A 16,094-nucleotide genomic window follows, 5' to 3' on the forward strand; every position below is an offset into this window, starting at 1 on the left:
TGTTGTCACTGCCTCCTTTTAATGGGCTCGCTGATGAGAGTTTTCCTCTTCCTTAGGAAATACGCCAGGCAGAATATAAAGTGTGTTTTAATATCATCCTGTTAATATTTCGGGAATGTGTAACCAGCTGACTGTTCTGTTTATTGCTTTCCTTTCCTTTTTATTTTATTTTTTATTTTTATTTTTATACAGGCAGAGATTGTCAAGAGGCTGAATGCTATCTGTGCACAAGTCATTCCCTTCCTGTCCCAAGAGGTAAGGCAGTTGGTTTGAGGCGCTGGGCTAGAAGGTGCCATTTTAGTGGTTTTGCAGAAAAGAGATTGTGGAACTGTCTCTTTGGCCTTGTCAGTCTCTTGGTGTTTGTATGGCACATTTCTAAGATACAGTGTTCACATTCCAACTTCTACGTCTTATTAACATTCAGCAGAATATAATTGTGTTCATATAATGGAACATTTTCTAATGTGTGAAGCAAAATCCAATTGTTAAAATGTGTTGCTGTCATTGGACGATATAGTGTTGCTCAGAATTATGACTGGTTTTCATAATGGCATCTAATAGGGTAGATTGAAAAATCGCCCAGAAGGGCTTGTCCTACATTTTTGTCACCGGGCATTAAGAGCCGGCGGAAGACCTGTCCGTAGAAAGTGCTTTCCGTAGCAGACAAACTAATGTAACTTTTGGCCGGCTGCTTTACAAAAGTTACTTCTTACCCGATGAAGTCTTAGCAACGTGTGTGCACTTGGAAAAAGACGCACGGGATGGGCTCCGTGGGCTCCGTGCTCTGGGCACTGCAGCCTTCATGCATGGCCATGGCCTGTTGGACGGCTCACACGCTTCCTCTTGCTCACCACCGTGGAAGTGCACGCTGTCCGCAGACACGCTTGTGTGGGAACAAGAAGGTGCATTTCTAGTGCGCGGTGGCTTCCTTGTGGCTTTTTTCCCCTCCTCTGGTTTGCTCGCTGGCTTTTGGTAGTTAGCAAAATTGAGGTGAAAGTGCTAGAAAGAGATCACTTTCGCTTCGGGATTACTGAATCCTTCATCTGCTCGGGTCAGCTCAGCCATCAGAAGGCAAGGAGCTACCTCATGGACTGTCTGCATGTCTCGCAGCCACTGAGCTTTGTGCCGTGGGCTAGGAGCACTGTCCCACCCTTCACTTCTCCGGATGTGTTGTGGCGTTGCTGTCCAGGAGAGCGGTCCCTCTGCCTGCCCACCAGTGGGCACGTGCTGATGTTAGCGTGCAGCGGGCATTTGCGCATGGGCGTGTATCATACATACGTGGATTCCTCTGCGACTTCTTACTTGGTTTGAACTAGGTTAGACCTCGGTAACCATGGGTACCTTTCATCGGATACATATCCCACGGAGGTGCTCACGTTCACATACCGTGGACCTGAGTTAATATCCTGATTTCAAATGCTCTGCTGGACCACAAACAACAAAGGATGAGTTGTCTTTCTCCCCCTTTCGCTGTGACCACAAAACCACTGCCCGCTATATCCCCGTTTACCTATTTCTTCTCAGGATTTGCTTTTGTGACTGGATTGGGTGGAGTGGGAGGCAGAGTCAAGAGGCCTGTTTGCATTTCTTTAGGAAGCAGAGTCAGACCAGTGAGGCCACTCTGCCTCGTGGTGGGGGAGGAGAAGGATGTGTAACCCACAGAGCTGTAGCCACGCTGCGGTCTTCCACCCCAAGGTAGAGGGGAGAGTTTGAACTATCCCTGAGGTACTATTAGACTTGAGGCCTTTGCAGGCATGCACCCCCATATAGAATCACTGGTAGAGCTTATTCCCGAGGCCTTTCTGCAGGATCTGTGGGCTTATACGCGGCCGTGGAAGGAGGTCGTGGGGGTGTTGGTGGAGCTCATTTGCAAATAGGTTGCTTTCCCATATGAGTTACGTTGTTTGTGTGAGCGGGCCCAGCAGGAAGGGAGTGTGTAATTGTAGTGGTTCTGAGCAAGACTGGGCTGGAATCACTTGGCCAAGGAAGTGGGACCCTGCAGAGGAAAGCCATGGGGAGCTACTCACAACTCCTTTTCTCTGCTTTAGCTGGGGAGACAGCATCATGATCTCACCACTTACTGTTTATTTCCCCGAAACTTTTCACATTTCTTGGTTGAAATCCTTGACTTACTTGTGTGTAATGAATGACGTGTGTCATAATTTTCTGAATCCTAATTCTGTGTATATCTTTTCTTTTGCTTACTTTGGACTTAATTGGCTCCTCTCTTTTCAGTTCCTTACGGTGTGTGTCTATCTTTTCATGTGTGGGCCACAGACACGTTTGTTCCTGTCTAACCCAGGCCTCTCTGATGTTTTGTGTCTGAACATTGCCCACCTTGTCTCATCTTCTGGGCATTCTGCGAGCATCAGACTCCTCGCTTCTGTCCCGAGGCCAGATGGACCGTAATCTGGAGGGAGGGGAAGAGGCAGGTTATTAGAGGAAGATGAATTCTATTTCCTGTCTCTTCAGAGGCATGGAAAATCACTCTTGCATGGCTGCGAGCGTCACTCGGTGCCAGGACTGAAGGCTCTTAATCTGATCTTTTAACACCGGCTCTCTGTGTGACAGTCCCACTGCCAAAACGGCAGCTGTGGCATTAGAATTTATTTTAAAACGTTTTTATTTAAAAATTAAATGATTGTATTTAGAAAAAAAGAAAAACATTCCCTGAAGACTAGTACATAAGCTACAGGACGGTAGCTGAAAGGATTTTTTTGGAGTTTGACAGGAACAAGAGGTAAATTCACATACTTTGAGAAGTCTGTTTTTAATTTAGCCCCCACATGCTCATTAGTGTACCTGCTTAATATTTATTGCTTGTGGCTAGTGTACCCCATCTTCTAAAATTTAAAAACACACGTATAATACTGAATGGCAGTTATTAAATACATTTAGTTTTAACTGCAAGACTTTTTTTTATTTTTAAAATTTTTTTATTTTTTATAATTTTTCTTTAATGTTTATTTATTTTTGACAGAGAGCCAGAGCGTGAGCCGGGGAGGGGCAGAGAGAGAGGGAGACACAGGATCCGAAGCAGGCTCCAGGCTCTGAGCTGTCAGCACAGAGCCCGACACAGGGCTCGAACTCACAGACCTTGAGATCATGACCTGAGCCGAAGTCGGATGCTCAACTGACTGAGCCACCCAGGCACCCCTGCAAGACCTTTTTTTTAGAAATGAGTTGCATAATTGTAGTTCAGAAGCACTTGAAACGTGTCTACATATCGCAGGAAACAATCACAGAAAAAAACATTTTCCTGTTAGATTTCACAAAAACATTTTTTAGAGTTACAGCCAATGTATATTTTAACGGTGTGCTTGTTGCAATCATATACGACTACTTCCGAAGTCCCAGACATTAGACAAAGATATTGCCAACTTTTGTCATTAAAGTGAGTCACTATCACATAAAAGTTCTAAAAATTTTCTAAGAGCCTTAATACCAGAATTTAAGGAAAGCTTATGAGTGAGTCCTCACTTGTCTGAAGCTGTTTTTTTCTCCCACTTTCTTTTGGCTCTTAGGAATGGGTAGGACTGATCTCTCTTCTCCAGCCTACAAGTTTTTTCTTTAAAAGGCAGACCTCAGTGTAGTAAGTAGGAAGTTCTTCTTTCTCCCGCTTTGGGTCTCATTTGCAGGGGAGGAGCTATAAATAATCAACTCCCCATTGGCAGTTCCATAAGCAGGAGATGCCAGAATGATGACAGTTGGATCTGGGTTGAGTCCTGGCCTCCCTGTTACAAATTGCAAGGCTTACTCTAACCAAGTAAAGCTGGGTGACCTTTAGCCAGGGGTTCGCCTCTCTAAGCCTCAGTTTCCTTATCTGTACATGAGGTTAATAATAGCCTGGGCGGCATGCCGTCACCGCGAGGATTACTTGGGATTACCCACGTTCAGCTTAGCACACCATAACCCCTCCTGCTGTTGGGCGGCAGTAGGGATCGGTGCAGCGGAGCAGCAAAGCTCTGAGTTTCCTTTTTGAGAAGACCTGGAACCAAGCCTCCCCCCCCCCCCCCCCCACCGTTTAGTCATTGCCTTTTGGAAGAATGAATTAGTTATCTTCCTCTCCAATGTCCTTCTTAGAGAGGAAAAGAAATGTAAATTAAAACTGAACCCAGGGCTGTCAACTAGCTAAAAATCTCAGTGAGGCATATTAGGTAGCCCCGAGGGTAATTCCCTTCTAGCTCCCAAAATTAATTTTCCAGTTTAGCAACACCCGAATCTTCTCAGCCAGCAAGCAAAGATCCAAACGGAGTTTAACCTGTAGACTCACCTCCAGAGACGCAGTGGTCTTGGACGGGGTCTGTATTTCACCTGCGAAGCTATCTAGAAAAACAAACTTGTCAGTCAGAAGCTATGGTCAAAATACCTGGTTGCTTAGCTGAAGTTAGTTTTGTTCTTATGAGTAGCTTATGGGTGGACTCTGTCTTCATCAGTGATTTCAGGAGCTGTCTTGTAGACCTGTAGATCTTACGGGGCCTCAGCGACATTGAAAGATGCTAGTAAATTCGGACTCCCCTTCAGTGCCCGTTCTCTCAACCCCCGTTTCTTGTTTCTTGAGTTACTTAAGTGGGAGCAGAACTGCTTAGAAGGCTGGTGGAGGACCCCTGTGGACTCGTCCTCTCCAAGCTGAGGCGAAGTCATGGCGGGGCCCGGCTTTGGGGCCTGGGCTTACCAGCAACTGGCTGTTTCTTCCCTTGTGTGTGAAAATTTTGATTTAGTAAATGAAATAAAGAATTTAAATCATTCTTTTGACCACATTTGACAAGAGTTCTCTGGTCATTGGAAATTTTAGGGTATAAAAGGGAAATTAAGAGTGAAATTTTTCAACCTTTTATTTTTATTCTTCTCTTTACCTAGGGAAAAGAGACCATTCCAAGTTGAATGCTTTCTGGTGCAAATTTAATTTTAACTCATAACTTGGTTTTTATTACCCTGTTAGCTTATCTAATGAGTAGAACCAAATAGTGTTTTCCTCTAGAATTCTGTAGATTTATTTGGTTGCTCATTGCACTTAAATAGTAGAAAATAGTATACAATTACATAATAGTGATAATACATGTTGATTTAAATTCCAATTCCAAAAGGCAAGAATAGCCATGATGCATCAATTTCTATTTTGGACATGCCATAAATTTGGTCCTTTTGATTTAATGGAAAACATACCCCTTCTATAATATGAGATAGGAGTGTTTTTCAAATGCTGTCTTGTTGGTACCTGGGTTAATAGGGGACTGAATTACTCTGAACCACATTTTGCATGTATAGAATAATTGTAAAATGGAAGTTGAAAAATGTGATCAGTCACTTTCATATTGCGCCTCAGGGAGGAAATGAACAAAATACAGTGGTTACATGCACTGGTGGCAGTGTTCTCGCCTCATAATGGCACCAGGTTAACTCATCTTATTGCTTGTTAACTTTGTAAGGAATCAGTGGCTTGTGATAACATGGTTTGATGTAGGTGAGCTTGGCTGAAATCACCAGAGATCCCCTGATAAGTATGTGACACCCGTAAGACCATCTTCAGAGATCGTTCATTAAATGCCAGCAGCCTTCACAGGACATGTCTGCTTTCCAGTCAGGGCCGTTTTGTCAGTGCTGGTAACGTGTTACGACAGTGCTGTATATATAAGGAATGTTCAAAAATGACTAATCTGCCTAGATTGGGACTTTGGATTTTGTCTCGCTTTCTGATTACTCACATTGGACAGCCTTTTGTTTAAAATCTGTTTTGTTTTGTTTTTCCTTCCTCACAATACTGAATGAGGCATCAGGGATTATAATGCTGTCCCGTGTTCCACGGTTTGACCAGTTGGCTCGTTCTGTGTGACCATGCATTTTGGTGACAGTTGGATGTCTGGTGACATCCTTATGGTGGCATTATGGCCTGCTTGCCCTCAGCAAGTAAATGATTCCCAGGAGGGAGAACTTTTCTGCAGGTTTCCACGTCGGCCTCCTTTCAAAGGCAACAGTGCCAAGCTCTATATCTGTGTGTGTCTAAAAAAATTAAGGTGCATTTGAGAAACCTCATTTCTTTGACTTTCAGGTAGGTAGTGATTGGGTTGTTACTGGAGCTAAGCTTTATAATACTTTAAATAGAGCTTGTAATGTCTAATATAGTAGCCAAAGCCATATGTAGCTATTTAGATTTAAATTAAAATTAATCAAAGTTAAATAAGGTTACAAATTAAGTTTCCCAGTCACATTAGCCCTATTTCATGTGCTCAGTATCCATCTGTATGTGGCTAGTGGCTACCATGTTATTAGCACAGATTTAGAATGTTTCCAACATTGCAGAAAGTTCCGGTGGAAAGTACGGACTGTCGGACTTATTGGACAGGTCCGTGAAGAATGCTCTGTCCTCATGTGGCTGAGAACGGAGAAGGTTAGGCTAAATGGTCAGTAGGAAAAAGTCTTGGGCAGCATTTCCCAAGCTTTAATCCCAGGTTCCACAGCCAAAATTGTTTGGAAAACCCTGCATGTATATTCACTCTCTTTGAGATTTGCAGCTCAGGGAAGATCTGCCATTCACCAGGTATTAGCCAAATTAAACAGGTGTTTCAAGTAATGCCTGATTTCTTGTGGGACTAACATTTCTTGGGCTACCATTGAGGAAAGGCTGATTTGAAGTTAAAGCTTATTTGTGCTAGTAAACTTGGTTGAGTTGCTGAAAAGGCCCAGTAGGATTTTAGCCTGACTTACTGGATACGGAGTGACCCTTTCACTCAGATTTGACCCCTTTAGCCATACCTGGACTATTCTTTCTTGTCACCTAGGACGTGACCAGAGGCATGGTCAGAGGATAAGTGGCCTAGAGCCAGCACCTGGAGATGTTTAACCTGGAGTAGAGAAAGTGCGAACATCCATTATGTCGTTTTCATGACTTTGAAGTGCACTCCAGGGGAGGAGAATGTAGAGGCAACATTGGGTCCCCTGGGAAGAAGTTCTGGAGGGAGAGATTTCTAATGAGTGTTAGAGCCCATTATCCCCAAGTGGGAGAAGCTTGTGCATGAGGTAGTGAGGTCCCTTCCAGAGGATATGATGAAGCAGAGACTGCTTGTTGGGTGTGACAGAGGAAGTGCTTTTGGGTTGTGGTTGATACCTGTGACGCTACCACCCGGATGCCCTCCGCCGGGGCAGCATTTGGAAATCTGTAGGCATTTGGGAAAGGGGGTCGGTTTGTTGTTACAGTGCCTGGGGCACTACAGCCTTCTGGGTCCATGATTTCTGAAGGCCTTTTCGAGTTCTGATTGAGTGGCTTTCTCTGTACATGTGGCTAATGAGTCTCATGAGCGGGAGGGGCATTTGGTCCAAGTTCGGGTTTCTCTTTCACCCTGGAGAATTGCTTTAGCCTTCTACCTGTTCTCCCTCCTGTCTGGTTCACCTCCCTGTCATCCAGCTTCATTACTGTTCTTTACTATCCCGGGTCCATCTTCCTAAAGAGCAGAACTGATAGCACTCAGCTGCTTTAAGATTTTTAACCAGAATAAAGTCCAAGTTTTTTGCATGTCAGGCAAAGCCTGGCAGCGTTTTGGGCTCCTCCCACCTCACAGATTTCCCTGGGGGTTCGGTAGGGTATGCCCGTGCTGTCCTCACGTGACTCTGGGTGCTGGCCTCGGCTCTTTCTGTGGATGCCTCTTCCACCTGAAAGTTTTGCACGTGTGTCTTGCCAGGCCCAAGAAGGCTTTCAAAATCCTACCTTAACGTTTGTCTCTCCCAACTTTTCCCCCACCCACTCTTCTCTTGCAGCCACACGTTCATTCTCTTCCTTGACAGAGAAACTCCTTTCTCCTTCAGGGACTTCGCCCATGCTCTTCTCTCTGTCTGGGGTTCTGTTCTCCTTGCTTCCCCCACAGAACTCCTGCACATCCTTCACGTCTCGGTTCCATAGGGACTCTTCCCTCAGCCCTAAGATCCCACGAGATATTTCCCCACTAAGTGATTGCATAGCATCCTGTAATTTTCATCATGGAAATTACTCTCCGGTTGTAATTACCAAGCTCCATGTTACTCATTCACCAAGTGTCTTGTTCATGACTCTCGTCTTAGTGCCTGCCACAGTTGCCTGGTGCACAGTAGGTTCTTAATAAAGAATTGAATGAGTGAATAAGAAAGCAAAGCCTTTCCCAGTGCTCCAGGAAGTGTGCTAGGCATTCCTTCTACCCTGCTCTCCTGTGTTGTATAAGATGCTCCATGTCCGGGAGTTCTCCGAACAGTAGTGGGGCCATTATCTCAGTTGCTCACTTTTGCATCTCCACGTGTCAGGAATGTCAGTGGTTCATTGGAAGAATCCTACTTCATTTTACACCTCTGCCTTTAACTCCCCACTACCTTTATTAGTAAGGGAGGTAAGGGAGGATGAGTGAGTATTAAAACAAAATTCTCAGTTGTAATGTAGAGGGTTTTTTTCTTGTTATTAGAAGGACTACATCTATCGCCATACCCTAAAGTATTGGCCTGGTGGGCATTGTCATTGTAGTCTCTTCCCAAAAACATACATTAAATATCTCTATCGTACACATCTCCGTGGTTTGTTAAGGTCTGTTTCTCAGCAGGCCTTGTTGGACTTAGGACTTCTATTGTTTCAGTCTCTTTCTTGTTAAAAAAGTTATCCTCAGTACTGTGCTGGACAAATGCAAAAAAAAAAAAAATTATGATGAAAGTTAAGTAGGCAGGTGATTAATGTATCGAATTTCATTTTCGTGGCCTTCCCCTCCCCCCATCCATGCTGGTGTTCCTTAAATTACGGTATTTAATTGATATGTAACTTACACATCATTTGTCCTAAGTGTACAATTCAATGATTTTTAGTAAATTTAGAGTCACACAGCCATATCACATTCTAGGTTTTGTTTTTTTAAGGATTTCTTTTCTAAAATTAAAAATCACAGTATTGTAAAGAATAAATAATTGGGCATTTTTTTTCTCTTGCAAATCCCAGTTAGAGCCCCCTCCCCCCCTTGCCTTAGACTTTATCGATGTATTTGCCTTAGCATTTTATTTGGTGGTGCCTGTAGAAAGTTGCGATGGGAGCCCCCCTATGAGTGAGCAGTTTGAGCAGTAAGAGGCCAGAGCGCTGATGCCTTCTGCAGGCCGGCCTGGGGCTGGAGGCACTGTCGTCACTTGTGGTGAGGTGGCAGAGGGGAAGCAGGCAGTGGGAGAGGAAAGGAGATGGCGGGTGGAGTGGGAGGAAGAGGGACAGACGGGGAAGGGGAAGAGAAGGGGAGGAGATGACACACAGAACGGGAAAGCCATCAGGATTCTAAGATGCGAACACTCGCTCTGTTTTCTGAGTCAGCTTATTTGTTGAAATTTGGAAACAGAAAACAAAATGCCACCTCTGGGTCAGTTTATGAGGGTATCTGGGGCTTCTTCCTCCAGTGTTCCTTTTTTTTCTTTTGTGATCGCTTGCCCCTTCTTTCCTGAGTTTTAATTTTCTCACCTTACCTGGTGTTATTACCATGTGGCTGAGTGAGCTATGTCGAAGTGGAGGTGTTTCTGGTGCTTTCAGAGCCATGGGGAGGAGGCACTCCTTGCCTTAGGGAGCTTCTGTTCAAAAGGTCCTTAAACAGCAGATGATTCACAGTTGTAAGCAGAAATAGGGAAGTAAGATCCTGAACGACAGGTAAAGTTCAGATGTGGTATTAGCCCATGGCCATTGTCAGGAGAGAAAACGAAGGAGCTGAATCATGACTTCCATTGTCATTTTAGCTTTTTAGCAAGAGTTTCTATAGGAGCATCAGATGTCTGTTACGGTTCACTGCTGTGTTTCTGGTTTTCTCAGTAAATGCACTTGATATTTTAATGCTGAGCCAGAAAGATATCCCTACTGCCTAAGGCATCTTTGCCCATCTTGGCAGTTGGAATCCAGTTTATGAAGCAAGAGTTGAACAGTCTTCATGGTAGAAAGGCCCCTAAATAGATGTATTTTCTGCATATCTTCCAGAACTGTTCTTTGAATGCTTAACAAAAAGCAGATGACATTTCACTAATGTGGAAGTAGTTCAGTAATATACAGAAATTGCACAGAGTAAGCGCTTTAAAAGGCTTTTGTTGAGTGGATGGTTGCATGAGTGGAATGAATGATATGTGGTTGGTTGGATGTGTGTTCGCGTGGTCCTTTGGTTTTCAGTTTCTTGGACGTTCGGAGCAGCCATTATTGAATGTTGGAAAGTAAAAGGTGGAAAATCCCATAATAGTTTCTGTCTGTATGCTCACTTTGAGTATGAGAAAAATCCCAGAGTCGTCTTACATGTTGTCTTTTTCTCTGTTTTCCAAGTACTGCTTTTTTCCCGACATTGACAACTGGATTGCTTTAAATCTAGACATGAGCTCTGTGCTGACTGGTTAACACACTGCTTAGTCTAGCTTCAAGGAAAAACTGCTGTTACTGGTCATTTTATTGAGTATGCCTCTCTGTTCCTTCCTGTGTCTTTATAAATCTTTAGGACTTTCACTGTCTTCAAAGAAAGAAGGAAATCAATTATTTCACTTTGGCAGATATTTTATTCAACAGTAAGAGTGGATGGAGATATCTAGAAAGACTTTGGGATTGTAACTTAAGCCCTTGTTTTGAAACTCTTACAATTAAAAAAAAAATCAAAGGTACATAGTTTAATGTTCAGAGTTTAGTAAAATCTTAAAATGCAGTGATCTTTTGACAATTTTCTTTCCATTAGATTATAGGCATAAAGTATACATCTCCGTTAGGAAATCAAGGGTGAAAACACTACATGTGGATAACTAAGGCAGTTTCCTTTCCCACACCCTCCCCTTAACCCTACACAGCTGGGAGGTGGAAATATTGGTCACCCTAGTTAATCTCAGTATCTGCATCTTTGAGAGTTTTGGAATGTAGTACCAGGTAGCCCAAGGGAAGTTTCATATATAATGGATGGCTTACCTCTTTGTATGTATTATGACAATAGGTTAGCTAAGCTTCCTGTGCATTTCAGCTACATTTCTCACCTGGGGTCCCACAGGACCAGATTCTCCCTAGCCATGCAGAGGAGTGCCTGTTTCGTAGCACAGTCTTTTTGGCTCTTCATTCACTAAACCTAGTTGAAAATAGTCCAGAGGAGACCTGTTCGAGTGTGTAGATACTAGAGTGTTGCAGTGCATTTGGTGGAGAATAGTATTTATATTTGGGGGTACTTGTGCAAGCACTCGTGAATGTCCAGATGCAAGCGAGCGCCTCGTGCAGGGACTCCTGTTCTACTTAATTTTTCTTAATATTACAAAACTTACCAATACCCTGGTCCTGCTCCTTCTCTTTAGAATTGAACCATGGCTAGACGGAGTGATTTTCCTCTACTTTCCATCCTGTTTTCCAAAAGAAAAATAACACACTTACAGGTTTTAGTTTTTCTATCGCAGGTGAAAGCAACCCCTGAAGTCCTTAAACTTGACTGCTAGTCAAAGCTGTACATTTTTAATCTCTTTTATAAATATGCAGCCCTTCACGACAGAAATTAAAACGTGAACACTTTTCACATTTCCAGAAGATAAACGTTTAATTCTAAGTGGCCTTCTAGTCCTTACTGTAACAAATACCAGGAGAAATTTTAAAAATAAGTACTGCTAGGAAATATTTTCAGACTTTTTATGTAGAGGGCAGAGAAAAGGGGGCACAAAGAAAGCAGGTGGGACGGGGTGTGTTTTGTTTGTCAGCGCCAGTGGGAGACGTTGGGTCACAGTGCACTTCTGACGTCAGGGAAGTCGAAGCTGCTTCTATCCGTAGTAGGGGCGCAATCAGATGCCCCGTTCCTGCGGTTCCTTCTCCGCAGTAGAGACCCAACTTGCCCTAGACGTCCAGTCAGCCGCCCCCACGGGGCTTCTATGTGAAGTATGGAGACCCCTAAAGCCTGTTTTGCATGTAATTGAAGTTAGAGGACGCGTTAGGAAAAGCTGTTCTTGACTGACTAGAAAGCAAATAATTGTATTCTGTTTCTGATCTTCATTTATAGCACCAGCAACAAGTGGTGCAGGCTGTGGAACGGGCCAAGCAGGTGACCATGGCCGAACTGAACGCCATCATTGGGGTACGTGGCCTTTCCATTTTAGCTCTGATCTTAGTGTGTGTCATCAGCTCGCTTGCTCTCTCTTTTTAAATTTTGTGCCATCAAAAGGGCAAAAGGCAATAGAGGACCACAAAGTGGAATTAAGCACTTTGCCTTCTGTCTCGTGAAATTGGATGGCTGCCTCAGAAACTTTGGATCACATTCTCTCCAGTTCCAGTGGACATGTTCGCAGAAATTCTCCCCAAGGAGCCTGGGTAGTTCTTTTTTCATAATATTTCTTACCTTTGCAATCAGTTCCTGTTGCTGGGCTAGGCCTGAAAAAAAGATGGAGATTGCCCTGATGTTAAAATGACCTGATTGATTTCTTTGATCTTTCCACAAATATAGACTAATACCATTTTAGGTGAAATAAATTGTACGGTTTTTTTTGTTTTGTTTTGTTTTGTTTTTTTTAATCTCCCTGCTCCTCTTCCTCCCCTGTGATGAGTGGTTCTTAAGGGCTTGTGGCCATTTGTGGTAGGAATAGTAGGTGAAAGGTGCACCTTTAGGCAGAATCCGTGGCCCCGTTAGAAAACCCTTCCTGGCGAATGTAGCATTAATGTTGCATAGAAATCCTACTGGAATTCATGAGTTTGGACAGTCACTCCGACTCCACTTAGATTTTTGTTCTCTCGGATTAAGGTAACAAATAATAAACAAGGTGCTACAGCATAAGGGATAATAAAGGTGAAACTCTTAGCTGAAAAGTACACAGTATCCATCTCTATTTATGCAGCTGGTACAAGCCTTTCCTTAGATTATTCTAATGAAGACAATACAACTATACTTTCCTCTCTCTGCCCCCTCCCAAATACTTCTTTTGTGTATAGGTTATACACAAAAGTCTTTTCTCTTTTTCTTTTTTTTCCCCTCAGTGTATCAAACACACTTTGAAATGCTAATTATTCCATTTACTTTCATTAAAATTCAAATTGCTGAGTGAAGATGCGGATAAGGGTCGCCTGATAATCAATCTGGAGTGAAGATATTGCTTCAATTATGCCTCTGTCTTTTAACAAGGAGATCAGAACTCTGGGCTCACTGGCGATGGTGGTGGAACACTAGTCCGATTGGAGCTTGTTTTTTAATGGCCTGTTTTGAGCTCTTACCTTGTGTCCCTCTGACCACAAGAAAATACGGGTAGTAAATTGGAAGACAGTAAATGGGAAGGGGTAATAACCTTTAGTTCCTCGGAAGTGCCCTCTTGGAAAGAAGGCTGAATCAGAACAAGCCATGTAGATTTGTTTGGAGCACATTTTCTAGCTCTGGGGATGGGGAAGAGATGAATACATTCTACAATTTTTATTTCCTAAATCTCCAGGAAATAGCAGTATGTCACATTTTTTAGAAAGTTGAAAAAGCGTTAAAGTTAGGTACATATGTATATTCCAGTTGTGTTTGCTTGAAGCCTGCGTGGGCTTCCCATTGGGATGTGTTTTGCTCACCAGACCTCCTAAGGTCACCAGGGATAGAGAGCTTGCCTTTCTCACACACTCCACCACTGTCTGCTGTAGAAGGAGAGAATGCTTGCCGGGAGGACTCCGGGCGGGGGCCGTGCTGGGTCACTTCTGGCTTAGTGTTCATTGTCCCTGTGAACTGCTACAAGGCAGGTAGCCATCTTACCTTACTTAGGACTGGTTGGCAGCAGCTGTTTCTGGCTGTTTTGTTTCTTTTTCCGGTCTTATTAGTTGCCGTCTGTACAGTGGAGAGATTAATCTAAATCACAAACCCATTGTTTTATGTTGAATGTTGCTTAAAAATGTGAGGGAAGATCTAAAAGTCAGAAGAAGTTCCTTTCCCTTCAGTGCAAAATCAAGTATAGTTTTAATACTGTTTCATATCTATTTCATTTTACATACTTCGTTTTGAATGGGATGGCAGATTGCCTTTTCTCAGGGAAAGGATGATTTATTAGACCATAGTCAAGTTACTGACAGACATATTGTATATATATGGGTCCAATTATTAAAATACAGCAAATTTAATTTTGTGACCTAAAAACTTACTTGAAGAGCTAACTCAGAGGGGCAAGCTGTCAAAGCAGCACGAGCGGTTTGTGAATCTGGGGGGCGGGGAGGATTCCAGATTATTTGTGTTTGAGCAGGAAGTGGAGTCACAGTCACACAATCTGACTGTTCTGAAAAATAGATTGCAGAAATAGAAAAACAAACCCAGCAGTTTTAGGGAGCCACAACCCAAGTGAGAAGGAAGAGCCCCATTACAAACTGACTTGATACATTCCTGCTGCTACTGTTCTCTGAGGTGTGTGGTCTTTGTCTATTTCAGCCCTGCCCGGTGCCTTCAGTCCAGTAGTTTTCAGTTTTGTAACATTGTGGAATTCGCAGTGCACCTGCCCTTCTCATGGCTTGTGTTGTTAGGTGGTGCTGTTTTGACTTGCTACCCAAAGTGATGAGGGGGGTCAATCTTAAGATTTTTGTACTTGGTTTTGGGAATGTAGTCGGCAATGGTTTTCTCCCCTGAGGGAATGAAAATTTTCCTCTCAAGAGGCAAAGACCCATCTAAAGCCCCTGCAGACAGACCTTCATTTGTTTATCACTACGTATGTATCTGTTTTATATGTATGCACACCATCCAGACAAGCGCAAATGTTCCCAGATTTAATGAAATCTGATGAAGCACCTTTTTAACTCTGCAATATTATTCTACCTTCATTGGTAAATGAGCCAAACCAGTGATCCATGCAGTTTAAATGCAAAATGCTGAAGTGAGCCCGAAACCTGGAGAGGCGGCTTGTTCTCTTGACAATAAGCTAGTTGTGTTTAATGGAATGAAACACAGTTATAATGATTTCTTTCACAGGTCATGTTCAGTTTAAAACTGTTGATAGATTGAAATAAGTTAAATATCATTTATCTTTTATTTATAAGGAAAAAACCTGTGTTTTTTATAAGGAAAATTCCTGTGTTGTATTTTACAGTCAGTATTTTGTGTTTTGTTTTGAGTTGGTCATGCTCACATTTCCCTGAAGCTTTCCCGGAGTTCCCCTAAATGGGCTGAGGGAATGTTATGTATCTAGTTTGATCTTGTCATGTGTCCTACTAGCCACTGTGTTTTTAAATTAGAATCTCTGCGAGATCACACTGTTGGAACAGCACACAAATTGTAGTTTTAAATCAGTAATATGATCTAATTAGAAATGATGTTTTCATTTCCTGTATTATTAAATTGAGTCATCTGACTGTCTTAAAATGCTTTTTAAATCCATTACACTATATAATCAGCACATGCTGTGTGAATGTGGTTATGCTTCATAAAGGAGACTGGCTTGGAACCTCAGAAGAATTTCACTAAAGAAGCTACCATTAGGGGAAAAAAAAGTTTTGTTAGTATGAACATTGGAGAAGAAAAATTTGGCTTGTAAAAATAGAAAGTGGGGTTCCTTTGGATTTCCCTCCACCCTCTTTTTAACCTAACTTTTTGAGGGGAAAAAAAGGTAGAAATATGCATTTAAAAAAAAAAAAAAAACCAACCCACCCTCTTAAAAAAATTCCTTAAGAACAGGTATGCCATGGTGTTTGTAGGAAAATGCAGTTTAGCACAAGAAATGCTGAACCTCAATTTTTAGCAGTGACATTTTAATGATAGGAAGTCTGCAAAATTATTTGCCATCAATTGTGAAGGCAATAACAAGCCTTGGTGGTTTTTCACACTCTCTGTGTTAAGTGCTTTCAGAATGACAGCGTAAACTGTGTTAGAGAACTCCAAGGAAGTAAAACTGATTAAAATGTTCATGCTTGAATGGTGCTGATGGAATAGTTCATTTGGACTTTCTCTACCTCCTGCAGCTCAAGCTGAAATATTAAAATTCAGTGGATTTAAATCTCTCTCCTCTCAGCTCAGGAAAAAAACATTACATTTTAATAGGTTTTAAACCCATAATTCATTGGTTTGGAGCAGCACTATTAAATCTATTTAAATATTACTTGTATTACTAAGGAAATGATTTAAATGACTTTGCCTTTACCATCCTGTGTGTTTGAGTTAGTTTAAAAAAAGGAAGACAATACCTTC

The 16,094-nt window shown here is 42.5% G+C and overlaps 1 protein-coding gene across 14 annotated transcripts in view; it reads left to right on the top strand.

Moving 5' to 3' along the window:
- Window positions 1–16,094, top strand: part of TLE4 (TLE family member 4, transcriptional corepressor) — a 142,051-nt gene that overhangs the window by 34,655 nt on the left and 91,302 nt on the right. For 5 of the 14 annotated variants that reach the window (XM_023243373.2, XM_023243374.2, XM_023243376.2 and 2 more), the window contains 2 exons: window positions 193–255; window positions 11,970–12,044. The exons of 1 other annotated variant lie outside the window; for it this stretch is intronic. In XM_023243373.2, coding sequence (XP_023099141.1) covers window positions 193–255; window positions 11,970–12,044 — 138 coding nt within the window. The remainder of the gene's footprint in view (window positions 1–192; window positions 256–11,969; window positions 12,045–16,094) is intronic. 8 more of the 14 variants (XM_023243381.2, XM_023243382.2, XM_023243383.2 and 5 more) reach the window with 2 other exon arrangements.

Source organism: Felis catus, chromosome D4, assembly GCF_018350175.1.
Source record: "Felis catus isolate Fca126 chromosome D4, F.catus_Fca126_mat1.0, whole genome shotgun sequence".
NCBI classification, from domain to species: domain Eukaryota; kingdom Metazoa; phylum Chordata; class Mammalia; order Carnivora; family Felidae; genus Felis; species Felis catus.